At 45.9% G+C, this 18,566-nt stretch overlaps 1 protein-coding gene across 1 annotated transcript in view; it reads left to right on the plus strand.

The window, feature by feature from the left end:
• The window catches only part of LOC140660186 (myosin heavy chain, skeletal muscle, adult-like), a 34,302-nt gene extending 24,458 nt beyond the window's left edge, over positions 1–9,844 (plus strand). The window contains exons 28-38 of the mRNA XM_072880727.1: positions 332–528; positions 1,046–1,229; positions 2,129–2,294; positions 3,101–3,225; positions 5,246–5,554; positions 5,641–5,844; positions 5,929–6,054; positions 7,212–7,382; positions 8,970–9,074; positions 9,154–9,249; positions 9,701–9,844. Of these exons, the coding sequence (XP_072736828.1) occupies positions 332–528; positions 1,046–1,229; positions 2,129–2,294; positions 3,101–3,225; positions 5,246–5,554; positions 5,641–5,844; positions 5,929–6,054; positions 7,212–7,382; positions 8,970–9,074; positions 9,154–9,249; positions 9,701–9,844 (1,827 nt within the window). The remainder of the gene's footprint in view (positions 1–331; positions 529–1,045; positions 1,230–2,128; positions 2,295–3,100; positions 3,226–5,245; positions 5,555–5,640; positions 5,845–5,928; positions 6,055–7,211; positions 7,383–8,969; positions 9,075–9,153; positions 9,250–9,700) is intronic.
• The last annotated feature ends 8,722 nt before the right edge of the window (positions 9,845–18,566 follow it).

Below are 18,566 nucleotides of genomic sequence, written 5' to 3' on the forward strand. Positions count from 1 at the left end.
CTTCCACCTTCAGATAAACACCAAACTCTACCTGAAAAGCTTAGAGGGAAACTTCTTGAGACATAATTCCCACCTTGTCTGTTGCTGGATTTGTTGTGTCTTTGCCTGAAGCACTTGGTGCAGATGTGTTTGAAAGGCAGTATCCCTGACAAGATGGACAAGTGCCTGATCTTGTTTAACAACATCACGTCTGAAACACAGAATCTCTAATGTTACTCACTTTGCTCCTTCTGCTACTCTAGCAACTGTTGCACATGGGCAGTGAGATGTGGAGGTTTTATCAAAACAAATTGTTAATGTTTTGACAATTTGTATAATTTTAACTACCAAGGCCAAGAACGCCCTGGCCCACGCCTTGCAGTCTGCTCGCCATGACTGTGACTTGCTCCGGGAACAATATGAGGAGGAGCAGGAAGCCAAGGGGGAGCTGCAGCGTGCCCTGTCCAAGGCCAACAGCGAAGTGGCCCAGTGGAGAACCAAATACGAGACGGACGCTATTCAGCGCACGGAGGAGCTGGAGGAGGCCAAGTACGTGGAGGGATGGTCTGGAGCAAGTAAAAGGATATTTAAGTATAAACGTGAGAAGGAACTGGAGGAAACCAGAATATGCTTGTAGTGGGAATATGCAGAGCAGCGTGCTTTGTAATGTGTTAGGAGTGAAAAGGGGAGTGAGTAGAGGTTTAAAGGAGGAGAAGGAGTAGAGACTTGGGAGCATCTACAGAAAAGAGAATTCCAGAGCATCGACTATGGAGTTAATCATAGTAGTTGAAAAATCGCATTCTTTACGCTGCCAATATTGGAAGTGTGTTTCTGGTTCCTCTCCACATTGGTATAGTCTACCCCTTGGGTAAATATTCTCCCAACCTATGCACCACGTCAGCGTGCTGTGTCATCCCATGCTCCTATCGATGCTCTCTGTTCACACCATCATAGCTTTCTATGTTGCTTTCTCTGCCCATCTCTCCCATGCCAAACTCCCTTCCTGTCCATTTTCTGAAAACGTCAGAATTTTCCTTCTCTCAGCGCTGATTGTCTCATCCTGCAGAAAGAAGCTTGCTCAGCGCCTGCAGGACTCAGAGGAGCAGATTGAGGCTGTCAACTCAAAGTGTGCTTCACTGGAGAAGACAAAGCAGAGGCTGCAGGGGGAAGTGGATGACCTCATGATTGACGTGGAGAGGTCAAATGCAGCCTGTGCAGCATTTGATAAAAAGCAGAAGAATTTTGACAAGGTTCATTCTAAGAGCCTGCCAGATCTGAACATTGTTAGTCATTTGATAGGCCAGGCCAAATTCTGAAATTCTGAAAGTTCTGCACTCACAGTAAGATAAATTACATTTAATCCAAAGCAAAGCTATGGTAAGGAGCACATAACAGGACATATAGTAATGATAATTCCACAGTGTGAGTAACCCCAGATGACCACAGCAAACAATAAAGTAGCTTTCTGATAGTTCTAAAAAGCATGACATCTTCACAAGGGAGATTGGGAAGATCCATATCTAGTCTTTGATCAAGCAGACTGAGCAAGTATTCACATGCAAGCCCTGACTTTTGCCTGGTGCTAGTCTGCCAGCCTTGTATTTGGGTTAGGCAGAGCCTCAGACTCCTTTACACAGTTCCAGCCTTCACTGCCTTTAATAACATCTAAAAGAATCAACACTGTTTGACCAAATTATGTTGCACAGCCCTGTGCCTTGGCCCAGCCTTGTGTGAGTGAAGTAGGTGAATGTGCTAAAAAAGATGCCCTGCAGGGCCGTGGTATCAAACTCAGGAAACAATCAGTAGAACATGACCTTTCTTTCTTGGTGGGCTGAGTGCAAGACCACTGGCTCCTGCAATAATAAAAAGGCTCACACAACCTCATTCAGACTAACCACATTGTGTCCAGGCTGGTGTCAAACCAAACTCCTGCCTGAGAGCTTGGGGTATGCACTACTGCTGGCTGAAGAGGATAATTTAAGTAGCTTCCACCAAAACAGCCAGAGTATGTATCACAGTGAATTGATTGTCACAGGCAGAAAACAGTCCAAAGCAAAAGACTGTAAGACAGGCTGTGCCTCTTGTCCTGTAAACGTGCAGAGACAGGAGTGTTGCAGAATGGGTCATTCTTATGCTACTGTCACTCCAGGTCCTGGCTGAATGGAAGCAGAAGTACCAGGAGAGTCAGGCTGAGCTGGAAGCTGCCCAGAAGGAGTCTCGCTCTTTTAGCATTGAGATCTTCCGGATGAAGAATGCCTATGAAGAAATGCTTGACCAGGCTGAGACTGTCAGACGGGAGAACAAGAACCTCCAGCGTAAGTTCAGATCTCTATCAGCTGGGATCCACCATGAGTCCTAAGATGCTTCCATGTTTCTGGGCTACCAGAGCTGTGCCTCTTCCCAAGGTTTTGTTCTTTAAAAAACAAAGTTTTCCCACAAAGCTCAGGTTAGGTGACTTTCTTTCCTGTTCAGCTGATCACAGTCACCTGTAAGCGCATGCCTACAGCTCATTACAGCATCCTACTTCCTCATGGTATTCCCCCTCCTTCACACCACCATAATCCCATTCATGGATAGGGACCAAATTAACTGAATGGACAGAAATTATGATGAAACCAGATACTCTTTTTTTTTTTTCAGATTACTTCAGTCACTGCCATTAGAAAAAATCTGGAGGGCTGTTGTCTGTCTCCTGATTATTGGAGGACCATGCAGCTGTGGCACAACAGATTGGCATTTAATAAGCAAACTAACTGTATAAAGGAAACACAGCTCAGTTCCTTTTTGTTAGCTGAATGATCCCTGGGGAGTATCTGAGGATAAAGAGAGCAATCAAACAGGACTCTCTCTGGAGATGTAATTTCACTATCCAGAGGAAGTTGACATTATTCTCTGAGCTCACTCCAGTCGGTCCCTCTCATTTTCAAATTGCACACTGAACTGGAAATAGCAGGTAATCAGAAATAAAGATTGCACATGAGACAAGACCTATTATTTCTCCTCACTGCTGCATCATATTGCATCATTATCTGTACCATCACTCCCATTGCCAAACAGCAATTGCAGGTGCCATTGACAACATTATCTAAGACGAGTTGAGTGTGTGTTTTCTGTGTTGCAGAGGAAATTTCTGATCTGACTGAAGAGATTGCTGAATCTGGAAAAGCTAATCATGGACTGGAGAAAGCAAAGAAGCAAATTGAGCAAGAAAAGTGTGACCTTCAAGCAGCATTAGAAGAAGTAGAGGCAAGTGTCCTCAGTAAGGGGGCTTGTTTTTCAAGATCATGAATGGAGAAAATTTGGAGATTATATATTCCTGTTTATCTTGATACTGTCACAAAGGTGCAGTATGAGAGCGCAAGCAGACCAAATAGCATAGGGACTGCTTCCTCTCCCATACCAATGTGGCATTCCTTGCTGTGCTATCATGCACAGAAAAACTGAGTCCCAGACTAAAATTGAGCTCATTTTGCACCACCTGTTTGAATTTGCTCCTGTGAAAGGCTGAAGAAAGGTCATTTGTATTTCAAAACTCTGACAATTTTTGTTTTCTAGTCAAATTAATCAAGGATGTTTTCAGAGCAGGTCTAATCCATACTTAAAAGTCTTCTGATGTCACCTCCTGTTGAAAGAAAGCTGAATGTTGAAGAAAATTAAAATTATATTTCTTCAGTTCCTCCACTTTCAATGAATGGGAGTCAGTAAGACATTCAAAGAGGAGTCAGTTCACAGGACATGCGTTCTGATGAACATGGAGAGGTTGCTAGAGATCAGCTGAATCTTGGAGGTGCCACTGGTACACTGACATGCTTTGCTGATACAGGCTGCATACCAGGTCCCACAATTTCATGATTGCTCAGTCTTCCTTACTGTCTTTGGCTATCCCTCAGCTCTTCATAACTTTAAATCTTACTTTTTTCCCAATGCATGCCAGATTGCAGCTCCTTCAGTTCCCTCTTGTCTGGGTTCTTTCTGCCTTTTGTTCCCTATCTGCCCTGACTGTCTCTTGGAAAAGCTTATATTACTTCAGTATGATGATATCTGATTCTGCACAAAATGTCTTTGAGAGCATTTCATGGAGCTGCCCATGGTATACCTAGGGCATAACCCAAACACAGAGACATAGAATTAACGTAGGTTGGAAAGGATCTCTGGAGGTCTTTAGTCCAACATCCTGCTCAAAGTAGGGCTAACTTCAAAGTTACATTAAGTTGCTCAAAGCCTTTTCTAATTGGTCTTTATAATTTCCAAGGTTGAAAATTATACTATTATACTATATACATAGTAATATTAATATTACTATGAAATCCATAGTATTGGATTTCCTTTTCCAGTGTGACATCATTCTCATGGGAAAACATTTTTATCCTTATATGCAGTCAGGATTTCCCTTGTATCAACTTCTGACTGCTGTCTTTTGTCTTTTTGCTGTCCACCACCAAGAAGAGCCTCACCTTATTTTCTCCGTAACTCCCCTTAGGCAGGAAAATAAGTAAAAAACAACTGACACATCTCTAATCTTTAGATCTCACTAGATGGGCAGGCAGTAGGAGCAAGAGTTATAGTGGCCATGCAAATCCATCTGCTCTAATTTATGCATCTAAATGTCATCAGTCTAATCCTGAATTAGTCACCATAGGCTCATTCTAGAATCAAAAAGGAGAAATAAGCATCTCCGGAGGGTCTGTTCTTAAAAGGGATGCGAAGGCTACATCAACTGTTTCATTCTCTGGATGTGCTTATTTCTGTCCAGTGGTTGTAAAAACCCAGCCCCAGGCTTTTAACTCCTAGACATCTGAAGTTAGATGGTATGAGTATCAGAGGGAAAAGGCTGTATGGAAGGGGAACATGCCCACACAGTCACTGGTGTGGGACTAAGTGCAGAGCCCCTAAGCAGAATTCAGCATGGAGATGCAAGAAAAGGCAAGGTTCTTCTGAGCCTGAGGCTTGGCTGTCCTATTTTATGTTTTCACATGTTTTGTTACCTCTGCAGTGTCAACATAGCCCTCAGTGCCCAGACCGTGTGGTATTGGAGGCATTTTCCTAAGAGGTCTTATTCCTAAATTACTGATTAATATCCAGCTGAGATATAATGACTTTTGTGTATGGGAATAGCAGTCAGCTTTTTTAGTGCTAGGACTTTTCTAAAGGTCCACAGTAAAGCAAATATATCTGTGTTACTGACTGCAAAATGTCAAAATTCTGCATGGGCATTTCCCAGTAATGGACACTAGAGAGACAAATTATATTATTTTAACTCTGCCAGGGCTCTTTAGAACACGAAGAGGGAAAAATCTTACGTGTTCAGCTGGAGTTGAACCAGTTTAAGTCAGATGTTGATAGAAGGAGTGCAGAGAAAGATGAGGAAATTCAACAGCTGAAGAGGAATCACCAGAGGGTATTAGAGTCTATGCAGACCACGCTGGATGCTGAGATCAGAAGCAGAAATGATGCTTTGAGGCTGAAAAAGAAGATGGAGGGAGACCTGAATGACATGGAAATACAGCTGAGCCATGCCAACTATCAGGTAGCAGAGACACAGAAGCACCTCAAAGCCGTGCAAGGGCAACTCAAGGTAAGGACCACAAGGGCTACTGTCCTACAGGTCTTTGCCACTCACTCTGCTTGCCTCTGAGTCTCATGGTGCTTTCACCTTCAAAGGATTCCCAGCTCCATTTGGATGATGCTTTGAGGGAGAATGATGACCTGAAGGAGCAGCTTGCCATGGTAGAGCGTAGGAACAATCTGATGACAACAGAAATGGAGGAGATGCGAGCTGCTATGGAGCAGACAGAGCGAGCCCGGAAAGTTTCTGAGCAGGAGCTGAAGGATGCCAGTGAGCGAGTGCAGCTTCTCCACTCACAGGTATTTGGGATCTCCTTTACAACAGGCATGTGGGAGTGGCATGAAATGGGGTGGGAATGACCTGTCTTCGGACTGTCCCAACAGAACACAAGCCTTCTCAACACCAAGAAGAGACTGGAAGTGGACATTACTCATTTACAGAATGAAGTCGAAGACAGCATTCAGGAAGCCAGAAACGCAGAGGAGAAAGCAAAGAAAGCGATCACAGATGTGAGTTCTCTTGCTTGCCTCTCTTCCATTTTATACTACTGCAGTCACTTTTACACTTTAGAAAGGCAGCAATCAGGTGGAGGAGAACCAATTCGTCAACACAGGAACAGAAAATATCGGTGAAACATAAGCTTTCCCACATGGGCCTCACACAGCCTCTGCCCTACTGCTTGCCACAGAAGACCCCTTCAGTCTAGGTCCTCTGCTCATGTTCTGCTAGCAGTCTGTACTGAAGAGGAATCCTGTCTCCCCTTCCCCATACCCACATTCACTTTTGCTTCCAGGATAAATGTAATAGACAGGATAGAACAGATGGTGGCAAAATTGTAATAGGAAAAGTCTGAACCAAGTCCTGTTTAGACACAGCACAGAAAAGCAGAAATTAAGATTAAAATCATACATGCTTCTATACAAATGCTAGACATGTAAGAAATAAAAAGAAAGAATAGATATGTTTCATTTAAACAAGGCTACAGTTCCACAGCATCAGAAGAAACAAATCTTAGGACTATCTAGGAAAGGTATATGAAAATGAAATAGAAAATGGTTAGACTATTGCATCAAGTCATGGTGCACCTGGGCCTGAAGTGCTGTGTCTAGTTCTGATTGTTCGCCAGCGGCAGTGCTGCAGGTTCCTCTCTGCCCTGTCACATTGGTGACAGCTATCCATCCCAGGTTCTGAAGATCTCAGCAGGCACAAGCTTTTCATTGTAGTTTGAGATACTCAGGGTCATTTCATTGGCAAAAACTGCTTAGGAGTCTGACTCTTCAGCAAATTTAGGCACCACATGGCCAGATATTCAAAATCATTTGGGAGCCCAGAGATGCAGAGTGCTAGCTGGTGATACTTCAAGATGCCCCTAATTTCCACTGACTCTTAAAAAATGAAACTTTGGTACTGAGTCATTTGCATGCCTTAATTATTTTTTTCTTGTCATCAACCCTGCCCGTTCTCCAAGGCAGAGTAATTTTAGAAATACAGATACTGAGAAACAGTGATCCTCTTTACATGACAGACCCTTAGCACAGCCATGGGCACTGACTGAGCATGTGGACAGCCATACACCAATGTGAAGCTGGGCATTGCTCCCAGGGAGAGCGCAGAACTGCCAGGGACGAGGAGGTATATTCGTAACATATCTGTGCACTATAACCAGGCAGCCATGATGGCAGAAGAGCTGAAGAAGGAGCAGGACACCAGCACCCACCTGGAGAGGATGAAGAGGAATCTGGAACAGACGGTGAAGGACCTGCAGCTCCGTCTGGATGAAGCCGAGCAGCTGGCACTGAAGGGTGGAAGGAAGCAACTCCAGAAACTAGAGGCGAGGGTAGGGTGAAGACTAGGGTAGGCTAAGGTCAAGTTCCTGAGTGGGCCCTTGGTTGCTGGAACCTCTTGGGAAGGTTACAACAGGGACAACCCCAGGTATCTCCAGCAAGTTTGATGAGAGTTACACTGAGTAATCAAACCGTGGGTGAGGAACTTGAGAATGACCTCATAAAAACTGAGTGGGTAAAAATGGTGGCAGATGAACATCAGGGTAGACATATACGGTAACTTATCTAGGGGAAAAATAATATAAAACATACTTGGGGATGAACTTGGGACTGGCAATTACAGCTCACGCAAGAGATTTCAGTCTCATCCATGACAGGCCTCAGAAACTGTTCAATGTGCAGTAGAAGCAAAAACACAAAAGAGAAAAAATTGGGGGCTTCATTAGGAAAGGCACTGAGAACAAGACAGAGAGCATCACTTGCCACTCTAGTAAATGTACCATGTGCAGTTCTGGTCTCTGCAACTCAAGAAGGACCTGACAGTTAGAGAAGCGTCTCCAGGGAATGGCAGTTGAGTGGGCGTAGCCTTATGAGGAGAGACAAACAAGGCTAGGACTCTTCCGTTTGGAGAGGAGATGGCTGAGGGGGATGTGATCATAGTTTACAGAATCATGACAGCAGTGACCAAGATGTATCCTGAATGGTTATGCATCAAAATGCACAATATGAGAAGGACACATGATGCAGATCAGGACATCTTCACCTGGAGATCAGTTTAAAAGAAATAAAAGGAAGTACTTTACAGAGCGGACAGTGAAATTCTAGAACCTGCTGCCATGGGAGGCTGTAGAGGCAGCTGGTAGAAGGTTCAAAAAGGGATTAGAAATCAGCAGGTTTATAGACATACTTAAGGGAACAGGCACAGATATGCCACCTTACACCTCTAATCTAATGACTGTGGAAGCTGGACAAGCATGAAGGGAGTAGATAGCAGCCAGGTTTCCATGCTGTCCCTAAATAGTATATGCTGCTGCCACTCCCAGAGGCAGGCAATGGGCTAGAAGGACCATTTGCCTGACCCACTTATTGTGCTCTTCAACTGTTCCTGTTCCAAAATACAGCACAACTGACTGGGAATTAGGTGCTCTTGGCTTTGAAAGGAAATATCCACAGAAATAAAAACATCGGTGTCCAGGTTTGACTTACATACACTGCAGAAGAAGCATGGAGGTATGGGAGGTTGTTAAGGACTATTCATGAGGATGAGCTGGACTCAAAGATTACAAATGAAACAGATTTTCCCCATTTACCTGGTGAACATTGACAGAACCCCCCCTTCCCTGTTTCAATTTCCTCTTCTCTGAGAGATTTAAGCCTAATTTTGATTATAAATGCCCCAGGTATGCACAGCTAAGTTCCTTCTATAAATCACTATGGATTCACACACTATGTCACTACTAATAGAGCATGGTGAGCAGTTTTTAGATGTTCTAGCCCCAAGAAGCAGCTGCAGGAAGCTGCCCTGCACTGCCACTTTCTCTGCAGCCTTAGTCCACAGAACCCTGGTTCCCAGGATCCTACAGCAGGATCAGCAGCCATTCTTGGCAGCTTGCTGTCTTCACCATGATACTGTGTTTCAGATTAATGAGTTAGAAAACGAGCTTGATGCTGAGCAGAAACGAGGAATAGAGTTACTGAAAGGTGCTCGCAAGTATGAACGAAGGCTGAAGGAGCTCACTTACCAGGTACTTCAAATCCTCTGCCCTCTTATGTGCATCCCCTCAGTCCATCTTCCGAGGCTGACTTGATTTTCACTTCCCGCAGTCTGAAGAGGATAAGAAAAATATTCTCCGGCTCCAGGACCTGGTGGACAAGCTGCAGTTAAAAGTGAAAGCGTACAAGAAACAGGCTGAGGAAGCTGTGAGTGCAGGACTCTTTTAAAATCTTTGTGGGCTCTGGGTGGAGATTTCCAAAAGGTCTGGGCTCCCAAGTTCATTAAAATAATTGAATATTCGGTTCGATAGGGTAGCTGTGGCCACAGCCTTTGAATATTCCTTACCTTGTAAAGACTTAGGGCTCACAACAAAGCGGCACAGCTGCAATGATCCTCGAGTTGTTGCACTTTTGGAGCCACCCTAGCCAGTTTTCCCAGCTGGAACTGAGCAGGACTAATTGTTCTGTCCCCAGCTGAGTGCTCATGTTGTTAACAGTAATAGATAGTAATGCACAGAGTGCTGGCAATGCAGGGATGTAGCTGTGAGGCTAACTAGTAGGTGATGTTACTGTGATGCAGCCATAGGGTGTTCGGTTAATGGTAATAGGGCAATATCAGTTTGTGTCCGTGTCACTGATGGCACTGCATGACTTTCAGGAAGAACAGGCAAACACTAATCTCTCACGATGCCGCAAGACGCAGCACGAGCTGGAAGAGGCTGAAGAACGAGCTGATATTGCTGAATGTCAGGTTAACAAGTTGCGAGCCAAAAGTCGTGATATGGGAGGACAGGTGAGTTAGAGGGCTGCAGAGAAGGACCGTTCCTGTGCAGCAAGCGCTACAAAGTTCTCTGCCCAACACCTGGCAGCCACAGCTGTATTCCTCCCACTCTTGCACCAGAGTGTCCTCATAAAGGAAGGCCAGAAATTAGCACTTATTCAAAACCAGTGGGTTTTGAAAGTCCTTTTGGTGCCTCCCAAGAGACAGACCAGATATGAGCGACTCTAAGAATCCAGGTCTTTCAGCAGAATTGGGAGATACTGGTTCTTTGCCAGTGATATGGCAGAATATTTGCAACTGCCACAGACCTGAAGCAACCACACAAATGATTCAATTGCTCCAATAACCTCTACATTATCTTCCTTCAAATAATTCAATTGCTCCAATAACCTCTATGTTATCTTCCTTTTTTTATATTTAGAAATCAGAGGAATGAGGTCCCTGACCAGAGCTGCGGCAGGCTCCCTTACAATGTAGACTTCTGTGCATCCAACAGAGATATTAATTACTTGCTTCAAGTAACTAGGTGTGCATGGAATTGATCTTTGACCTGGTCATATTTAGCCAACCCTAAGTAGAAGCTGTGAGAAATAAAAATAAACTTGGGTGACACTCTGGTGACTGTAAGGACTATCGATTCGTTATGAGATTGACAGTGAGTGTTTGTGAATGGATGTAGCAGGTACGGCAGCGGTTCCCAAAGTCCAGGTTATGTCCTATGAAGGGAAAAGGGTTCCCAGGCAATGGGAACACACCCCTCAGTTGTTCTCCACAGTTTCAACTTTCATGCTTGAGAGAAGCTAACAGTTAAATAGGAAAAATACAGAAAAGATCTCTCCCTAAGGCTGTACAGTATCTGTGACTTGAACTGCTCTGTTCTTCCACCTTTGCAGTCCATGGCATAACTCTGTGGGGACGGGGATAGTGTCTCCTCCAGACAGCGCACGTGCGTGGGGATCGGCCACGAGTGGAAGGAATGGGTGGGGATCAGCACCCTACACTGTGGGTGTGGGTGTGTGCGTGCTGTGGGATGTGTTGTGTTTGTGGAAGGGAGGGAAAAGGAGGACATCTGGTCCATGCAGTATCTGTGTGCGGGGGGTGGATCTGCTCCATGCAGCGCGTGTGTGTGTGTGTTGTGTGTATCTGCTCCATGCAGTGGGGGTGGGGGCGGTGGGGGATCTGCTCCGTGCTGGGGGGAGTGGGGTGGATCTACTCCACTCTGCAGTGGGGGGGAGGGGGGATCTGCTCCATGCACTGTGTGGGGGTGAGGGTGGCTCTGCTCCGTGCTGGGGCGTGTGTGGGGGCGTGGATCTGCTCCATGCAGTGTGTGCGGGGGGGGGGGGGGGGAGATCTGCTCCATGCAGTGTGTGTGTGGACGGGCTCTGCTCCATGTGGGGAGGGGGGTGAATCTGCTAAGCCTCTGCCCGTCCGCCGCCCCCCCGGAGCCCCTCGGCCGCACCGGGAAGCCCCCTCACCCACCCCGCGGGGCGGCAGGGAGGCGGTGGGGGCTCCCGGTAGGGAGCGCTCGGGGCGGGGCCGCCGCCGGGGCGCGGGAGCCCTGCCAGCGCGAGCCCTGCCTGCGCCCGGCCGCGGCGGCAGGGGGCGCTGCCGCGCCGCGGCGGGGGGGCGGGGGGGGGGCGCCTTCCCCTGCGCGCCGCCGGGCCCGAGGCGCGGGGGGGCGGCGGCGGGCTGAAGTGCCGGAGCGGCCCCCGCTCTTCAACGCCGCCCGGCCCGGGCCAGCAGCCTCCTCCGGGAGCGGGGCTAGGGCCGAGCCCTCCGCCTGTGCCGGGAGCCCGCCGGGGAGGCCCTGCCCTGCCGGGCTCTCTGCCAGCTCCAGGCTTCTCCCCCTCTGCGACGCCGGGGTTTGGGCTCCTGCCCCCAAGTACCGCTCCGAGTCCCTGTGTTTCGTGTTTCGGAGCCCTCCCTGGTGAGCGGGGTCCTCGTATGCAAGGGGAGGGGATGCTCTGGCTGCGTTGCCCAGCACAGGTCTTTGCTGAGCTGCTCGTCATTGTCTAAGTGAAAAAGGACTGTTTCTGAAAAGCAAAAATGTTTTGGAGCACATTAACAGCTTCAGATTTTTCATTTTAAAATGTCTGGGTCTTTGCTGTCTGCAGGAGCCGGACTTTGCTGGTTGGTCGTGTTCAGCCAGGTGGTCACGTCCAAGTGACAGCCAGTGGCTCTGGCCGTTTTCCTCAGTCTTGTTTTTGTCTTCAGGCACAAGTGCCATCACCACCCATCAGCTGGTCACCCTTGTCAAGGTCCCTGCCTCCTCCCGTTTACATTCAGTACCCAGTGGCCTGCTGTTCACATCCCCTCAATGCTCCTTCCTTCCATGTCATTCCTTTCTCCTCTTGTCTCCTCCTATTTATCTGTCACTTGTTCTCGTACGTTGTGTTCCATTTGGGTTTCTGTCATCCTTCCCCTGTGTTTTATACCCTGTCATCACTGCTGGCTATAACCCATGCGCCTCCTGACTGGTCATCCTCCCGTTCACGTTCAGGGTCCTTGGTCAGGGTCCAGTCATATCTCTCTGATGTTTTGTCTGCTAATGCCCCCTCAGATGATGATCTGCCATCACTGCCTGTCAAGCTGACAAAAATCATCTTATTGTTTCTTTTCCCCTGCTCCATGGCTACCTGCCATCATTGGCTCTAGCTTGCATGTTCTTCAGCATGGTATTTTCTGTTGTCAGAGATGGATGTGGACAGCCCGGTCACAAACACAGCAGTCTGTGACTGGAACTGTCATCGTGTCCAACCCCCTCAAACTGTCAGGTCCTGCCCACACTCTCACATGACATGATATGGTTTTCATTGCACAGCTGTGCACATTAGGACCACGTCTGCCCCAGCCAACAAACAGTGCTGTGATAAGCACAATGCTAGCAGACAAATCAGTAGATTAGCAGGGTTTATCCTTTTGTTAAGTACAAACCTGTTCTCAACACTCTTATTTGTACATAAAGGAAGAAAAATTGAAAGAATGAGAAACAGCTCCTGCATGGGAGTTTTGTTCTGCAGGAGTGGTTTTAAGGCTATTTTTTCTTTAATATGATGATGGCTGCAAACATATTTATAAAGCTGAAATAAAAGCCTTTGTCTGAAAATTTCTTTGCACTCCCAGAAGCTTCTAGATGTGCTTTGTAGTTGTCATGAGATCTATAGAGCCCTCTGAGTCCTTTGCTTGTCCCAGTATACCAGGAAGGGAGAGGTAATGGAATGACCAGATGCATGTGCATGAGCCAGCACTGCTTTTTCTTGGCATGCTGGCCGGCAGTAGGACGGATCATTTTGTGTGGTCACCTGTCTCTCCGCAGGAGTATTTCAGTAAACCAGCCTATTAGGTGTTTAGGCCATACATTAGCATTACTGGCTTCCTTTTGTGACCACAGAACATGTCACCTTGCTCACTCAAGACAGCTCTGGGAGAAAGGCAGAAGAGACAGGGTGAAGGTTAAAGACTCAGTCCAAATCTATGCTACTTGCCACCTCTGCACAGGGGCACAGTGCACTGTGCAAGCTGATGGTTTGAACAATGCTCAGGCCAAAGGCTTGAATTGCTCTTAGGCTGATGAAAAAAAAAACAGGCCACGCCTTTAACTTAGCTGTAAATGTGAAAATGACAGCAAACATCCATGTCATCTGCTCCTTAAAAATTGCTCACTGTTCAGCTAAGTATCTCCACACAGAGAGAGACTGAGCAAGCCATTGAGCCTCCAGAGACTGGCAGGAACTTGAATGCAGGTATGTGCTGAGCAGTTCCAGTGGGCAACTCTAGGCTATTCCCAGCTCAGCGATTTTTGTATTTCTGTATCTCTCTGCTTAGTTCTTGCCACTAAATTTATACGATACGCAGGTGTGTATTAGCATTCTGAAGAGAAGCAGACGGTTTCTGGAAAATAGGAGAGGGACTGAGGGGACAAAAAAAAAAAAAAATCCCCCCCAAAAAAAAGCCCAGGAAGTTGGAAGGAAATTGAAATAGGGTAACTGCTAGGTTTTCAAAATAAACTTGATTTATTTCTTTAAGAACAAGAAATGTACTATTTTTGATTTAGTTGAACCAGAGGTAGTGTGAGGTATACTTAGGAAAAAAAGAGGACAGACTCTTTATTTTAGAACAAATAAGCTTATTAAGAGAGCTGGAGCTCTGTCATACCTCAATGTATACTAAGAATAACTCTTACTAGTTTGCCTATCTGTGAAGTCAGAAGGAGGATTAAAATGCTGATTTAAAAACACACCATGCACACACAAAGCTCATCCCTTCTAGGCATGGTGCCTGCTCCTCCTTTGAGGTCCTGGGGGAATGGATGGAAGTGGGATTCATTCCAGTGGCCTACAAGATTCTCTTTCAAGCCTGCAGGGCCTTTTGCTAGGAAAAGGGTAAATTGTGCTGAGAGTTACAGCCCCTTTGCTTATGTCTGTGACCAACATCAGACTTTGTACAGCTCCAAAAACTTTTTGCAGAAAACTGAAATTTCTTGGGTATGAAACTGGACTCCCATGTGCCACCATTGCTCCTTACTTGTATTAGCAGACAAAGCACGAGAGGACTCAGGGTTTGACCCTTTTTAATCACATGATAAATTGGGTCTAATTCACCTCATACATTTGTTCTAATTCTCTGAAATAATAAACCCTCTTTATATTTTCAACCTGGGACAAAACAACTCCATGCGTCAGTACAGACTGGGGATTGACTGCTAGGGTGCAGCCCTGCAGAAAAGGCCTTGGGATTCAGGTGGAAAACAAGTTGGACCTGTGTCAGCAGTGCTCCCCTGCAGTAATAATACTAACTAATCATGGGATTGCATTAGTAAGTAGCCAGCAGGTGGATGGATGTGGTTATTCCCCTCTGCCTGGCACTGGGGAGGCTGCATCTGCAATACCGTGTTCAGTTTTGGGACACTCCCCCCCCATTATATGGGAGGTGTTGACATACTGGAGAGTATTCAACAAAAGCCCCTAGTATCGGTCAGCCAGAGCATGTGCCATATGAGGAGATGCGAAGGGCATTAGATTCATTTGGCCTGGAGAAGAGAAGGCTAGCGGGGGATCTAATTGCAGACTAACGCTGCTGAAAAGGGGATTGCGAATTAAGACGCATCCAAGCTTTTCCTGCAAGTGCACAGTTAAAGGAGAAGAGGCAATGGTCTCATGTTGCAAACCAGGGAAATTCTTTTTCAACAAAAGAAACACATTATTGACCGTGAGAGTGGTGCAGCCCTAGGACAGGCTGCCTAGAGAGGTTGTGGAATATCCATCCTTGGGGATTTCCGGGATATATGTGGACGGGCAAGGCCCTGAGCAACTTCATCTAGTTTTGAAGTTAGCCCTGCTTTGAGTAGAAGATTGGACTAAAGACCTCTGATATGCCTTCCAATCTACATTTTTCACTGAATCAGTTGAACTCACTAATCCAGCAGGAAGAAAGTTGCATTCTGCTGTTTGAAGACTGATCAATTCACTGAAAAGGCTGAGGAACACATAACTGGTACCAGCCACAGGAAGGTCAGGACCATGCAGCTAGCAGGAAGGGTGGTGGCTGGGAAAGGATAGCATGGGAATGAGGCCTCTGTCTCAGGCACCATCCAAGTGAGCCATCAAATCATCTCCTTCAGCCTGTGAGTCCTCAAAGTGATGATTCCAGGGATAAAATGCCAACCTCTTTTTCCCATGATATTTTTACAGCATAGATTTGTAATCTCTGTCCTTGGAGATATTCAAAAGCCATCTGGACATGGCCATGGGCAACCTGCTCTAAGTGGCCCTGTTTGTGCAAGGGGTTTGGACCAGATCACCTCCAAGGTTCCCTTCCAACCTCAACCTCTCTGTGATTCTGTGATTCTGATTTTGCCCATTGATTTTAACATTTTGTCCATCTCCAGCCACGCAGCTTCACTCACACTCACAGGAGCATGTTTCTTTTCATGTATTAGCACCTCTGACCCTTGCTTACCACCTAACATCCTAGAGAAATTTTAAAATCTGAGAATAAAATTTCTAATTAAAATTCTGATCCAGTTCAAAAATTGTATTTATTGCGTGCATGTTTTCTGGGTATCGTCTACATAACTGGAGTTGTCTTACAATTACATTATTAGGATATGTCACCATTTGTTTTAAACTTTCTTGATCATCTTAATCTGCATCCCCAGAGACTGTTACCTCTCTGGGGCAGTGGAGAACATGAGAACCCTGTAACCTTTTCTTTCCACAGTGCTGGACAAGGTGCCACAAAGCAGCACCTTCCTCACTAGCCAGAGAAGCTCACTTGATTTTCAGAAACTCTTCTTTCTGCACTCATTCTGGCCACAGGAGACTTTCTGATAAAATCTTCTGCATATTTCCTTTCTTTCAGCTATTTCTTAAGTACTCAAACCTTGCTAGATATATGAAAATCATCGTGATTTTTTTATACCAATATGGATCACTGCCCCGGGTAGTCCCTATGGCCAACTTCAGTCTTTTGGGCAGCTCCAGGTCCAGGTGAAATTGCAGGGTGCCAGGAACAGTGACCCTACTTTTTCCCACTCACCTACTGCAGTTGGCAGAGATGCAGAGTAGCCTGGAAATATAAGAGAAAAGGCTGGAGAGAGTCATCTGTGCGGGCTGAGAAGAATGTGGGAGGTGGAAGAGTCACTAGGTGGATCCTCATTGGAAAATGGAGTGAGGAAAAGGTTGGCCACAGTGAGCAGTGCTGTGCTGCGTCTTTGTCGGAAGCAAGTAGTGGACTTGCAGCACCCGTTTGCAGAGACAGTTTACTGACAACCTGTTGTTTGTAAATTTGTGTCAGCAACAGCAGATTTTAAAGATTAAAGCTGTCAAGGGAAAACTAATGCTGAGTTTCCAAGAGTTTATGGGATTGAATCCTCATCTTCAATACTACTCAGGATGAACATAGTTCTTGCCTAATTCTTAGAGACTTTCCTGTATGAGTCATTGTTCACGAGAGAATAGCAGCTTTATACACAGATGGTTGCAGAACAGAGACACCATTGAGAGGAAAACACTGAGACATCTATGTCCTGCAGATACAGGCACACACATATACACAGATCAACAACTTTATCTACAGAAAGCAGTCAGTCCTGCTCAGTGTGTTCAGGCAGAATCTCTGCTCTTTCATGACATAAGAAATCCCTGATGGAATTCAAGTAATGAGCAATTCATGCTGAAGAGGGAAGCTTAGTGTCAGTGAAATATCAATGTCCAAACTAGCGCACCCAGAGGGAGTTTGGCTGGAGGACTGCCTAGCTGGATTGCTCTTCTTAGCTGGCCAGAAGCCCAGTTCTCCATGGGATCAAAAGAAAAGATCAGATGCTCTGGGACCCAGCAAGCTGTTGTAGATGATCTGGCAAGTCCAGATCACACCACTAAGACTGATACTAAGCCAGAGAGAAGGAGGTTTGAAGGAAGGTTTAGGTGCTTTCATCAGAGTCCTCTTGGGATGTTTTCCTGCTTTTCCAGTACCTCTGCATGTGATCTTGGACAAGTCCCTTAAGACCCTTAAAGTAGGTGATTCATGTAGGTTCATGCCCACATCTCCACATGCAGGTAACGTACAGTTCAATGGTTCAGGTTTGGACATCAGTGCAACTATAACAGTATAAAGGTCACTGTGGGCGGGTTGTGCCTATGATTGTGGGCCAGCACTGCCTCAGATGAAACAGGCAAGGGACAGGTTCCAAAATACAGTGCCTGCACTGGAAACCCTGGCTACAGAATTTTATGGATGCCAAAAGTTTGCATGGGATCAAAAAATAACAAGCTTGTTTCCTAAATAATGGAAACAAGCTATTAAATATACCTCTATATTTATATCTAAATATACCTCAAGATACCACCTCTAACTGGGGAAGACCTGAGCTATCACTTGCTGGAAATCAAGAGGATGTTCTACAGAAATATCTCTCTGAACCTGTCCTTTTCCCTAGACTTCTGCTATTAGATATTGCTGGAAACAGGATAATAAACCAGACCGACCTGTGGTCTGATCCAGAACTAGTTGTCTTATGTTGTTGTATAACACTTAGAAGTCGAAACCCAAATGGCTACAGCTTGCTTGTTACTGATACTGAAAGTATATGATTTATAGGTAATGCCTTTCTTCCTTTCAATGTATTTTCCATTTAGCTTGAAATAGTTAAACATTCAATAAATAAAATTGTGTGACCTTGTGTTTATAGAGCTGGAAGAAGAGAGGACAAGGCTACAGTATCTGCTCTAATGAATATAAATGCTTAGGAATCATTGAGGTGGTCTAGAGTCAGGCCTGTCCTCTTCTTTGTGAGCATCCTGACCACCATGAAATGCCTTGGATATGCCCTGCATATTTAGTTTGCACCAAGAGGAATAGCAGTGAGGTGGACCGAGGGAAGCTCTCTCCTGAAGTTCTGTAGCCAGCTGATTGGAGCACATTGTTGTGACTTAGGCTTTCCAGAGCCCCAGGAAGAGGGAGATGAATGCTGAACTGCTGGAGAGAAGGCATGGCATCACCATTTCAAACAAGGGGTTTGTGACAACTGGCTGCTGTTGACACCTAACTCTAAGGCGAAGAGTCAGAGTTATGAGTCACATTTATATGACCAAATATGTGCCTGTCATGTAACAGGGTGGGACTACCCTGCCTCTCAATAGGAAATATGTTGACTGGAAGTAGGCTGATGTTATCGGAACAGTTTGTTATTCTCAGCCTGCTTCCAAGAAAGGAGGTGAATGGAAGCAGTCAGCTCTCCAGGTGA

The sequence above is a fragment of the Ciconia boyciana genome, chromosome 16 (genome assembly GCF_034638445.1).
Source record: "Ciconia boyciana chromosome 16, ASM3463844v1, whole genome shotgun sequence".
In the NCBI taxonomy this organism is placed as follows: domain Eukaryota; kingdom Metazoa; phylum Chordata; class Aves; order Ciconiiformes; family Ciconiidae; genus Ciconia; species Ciconia boyciana.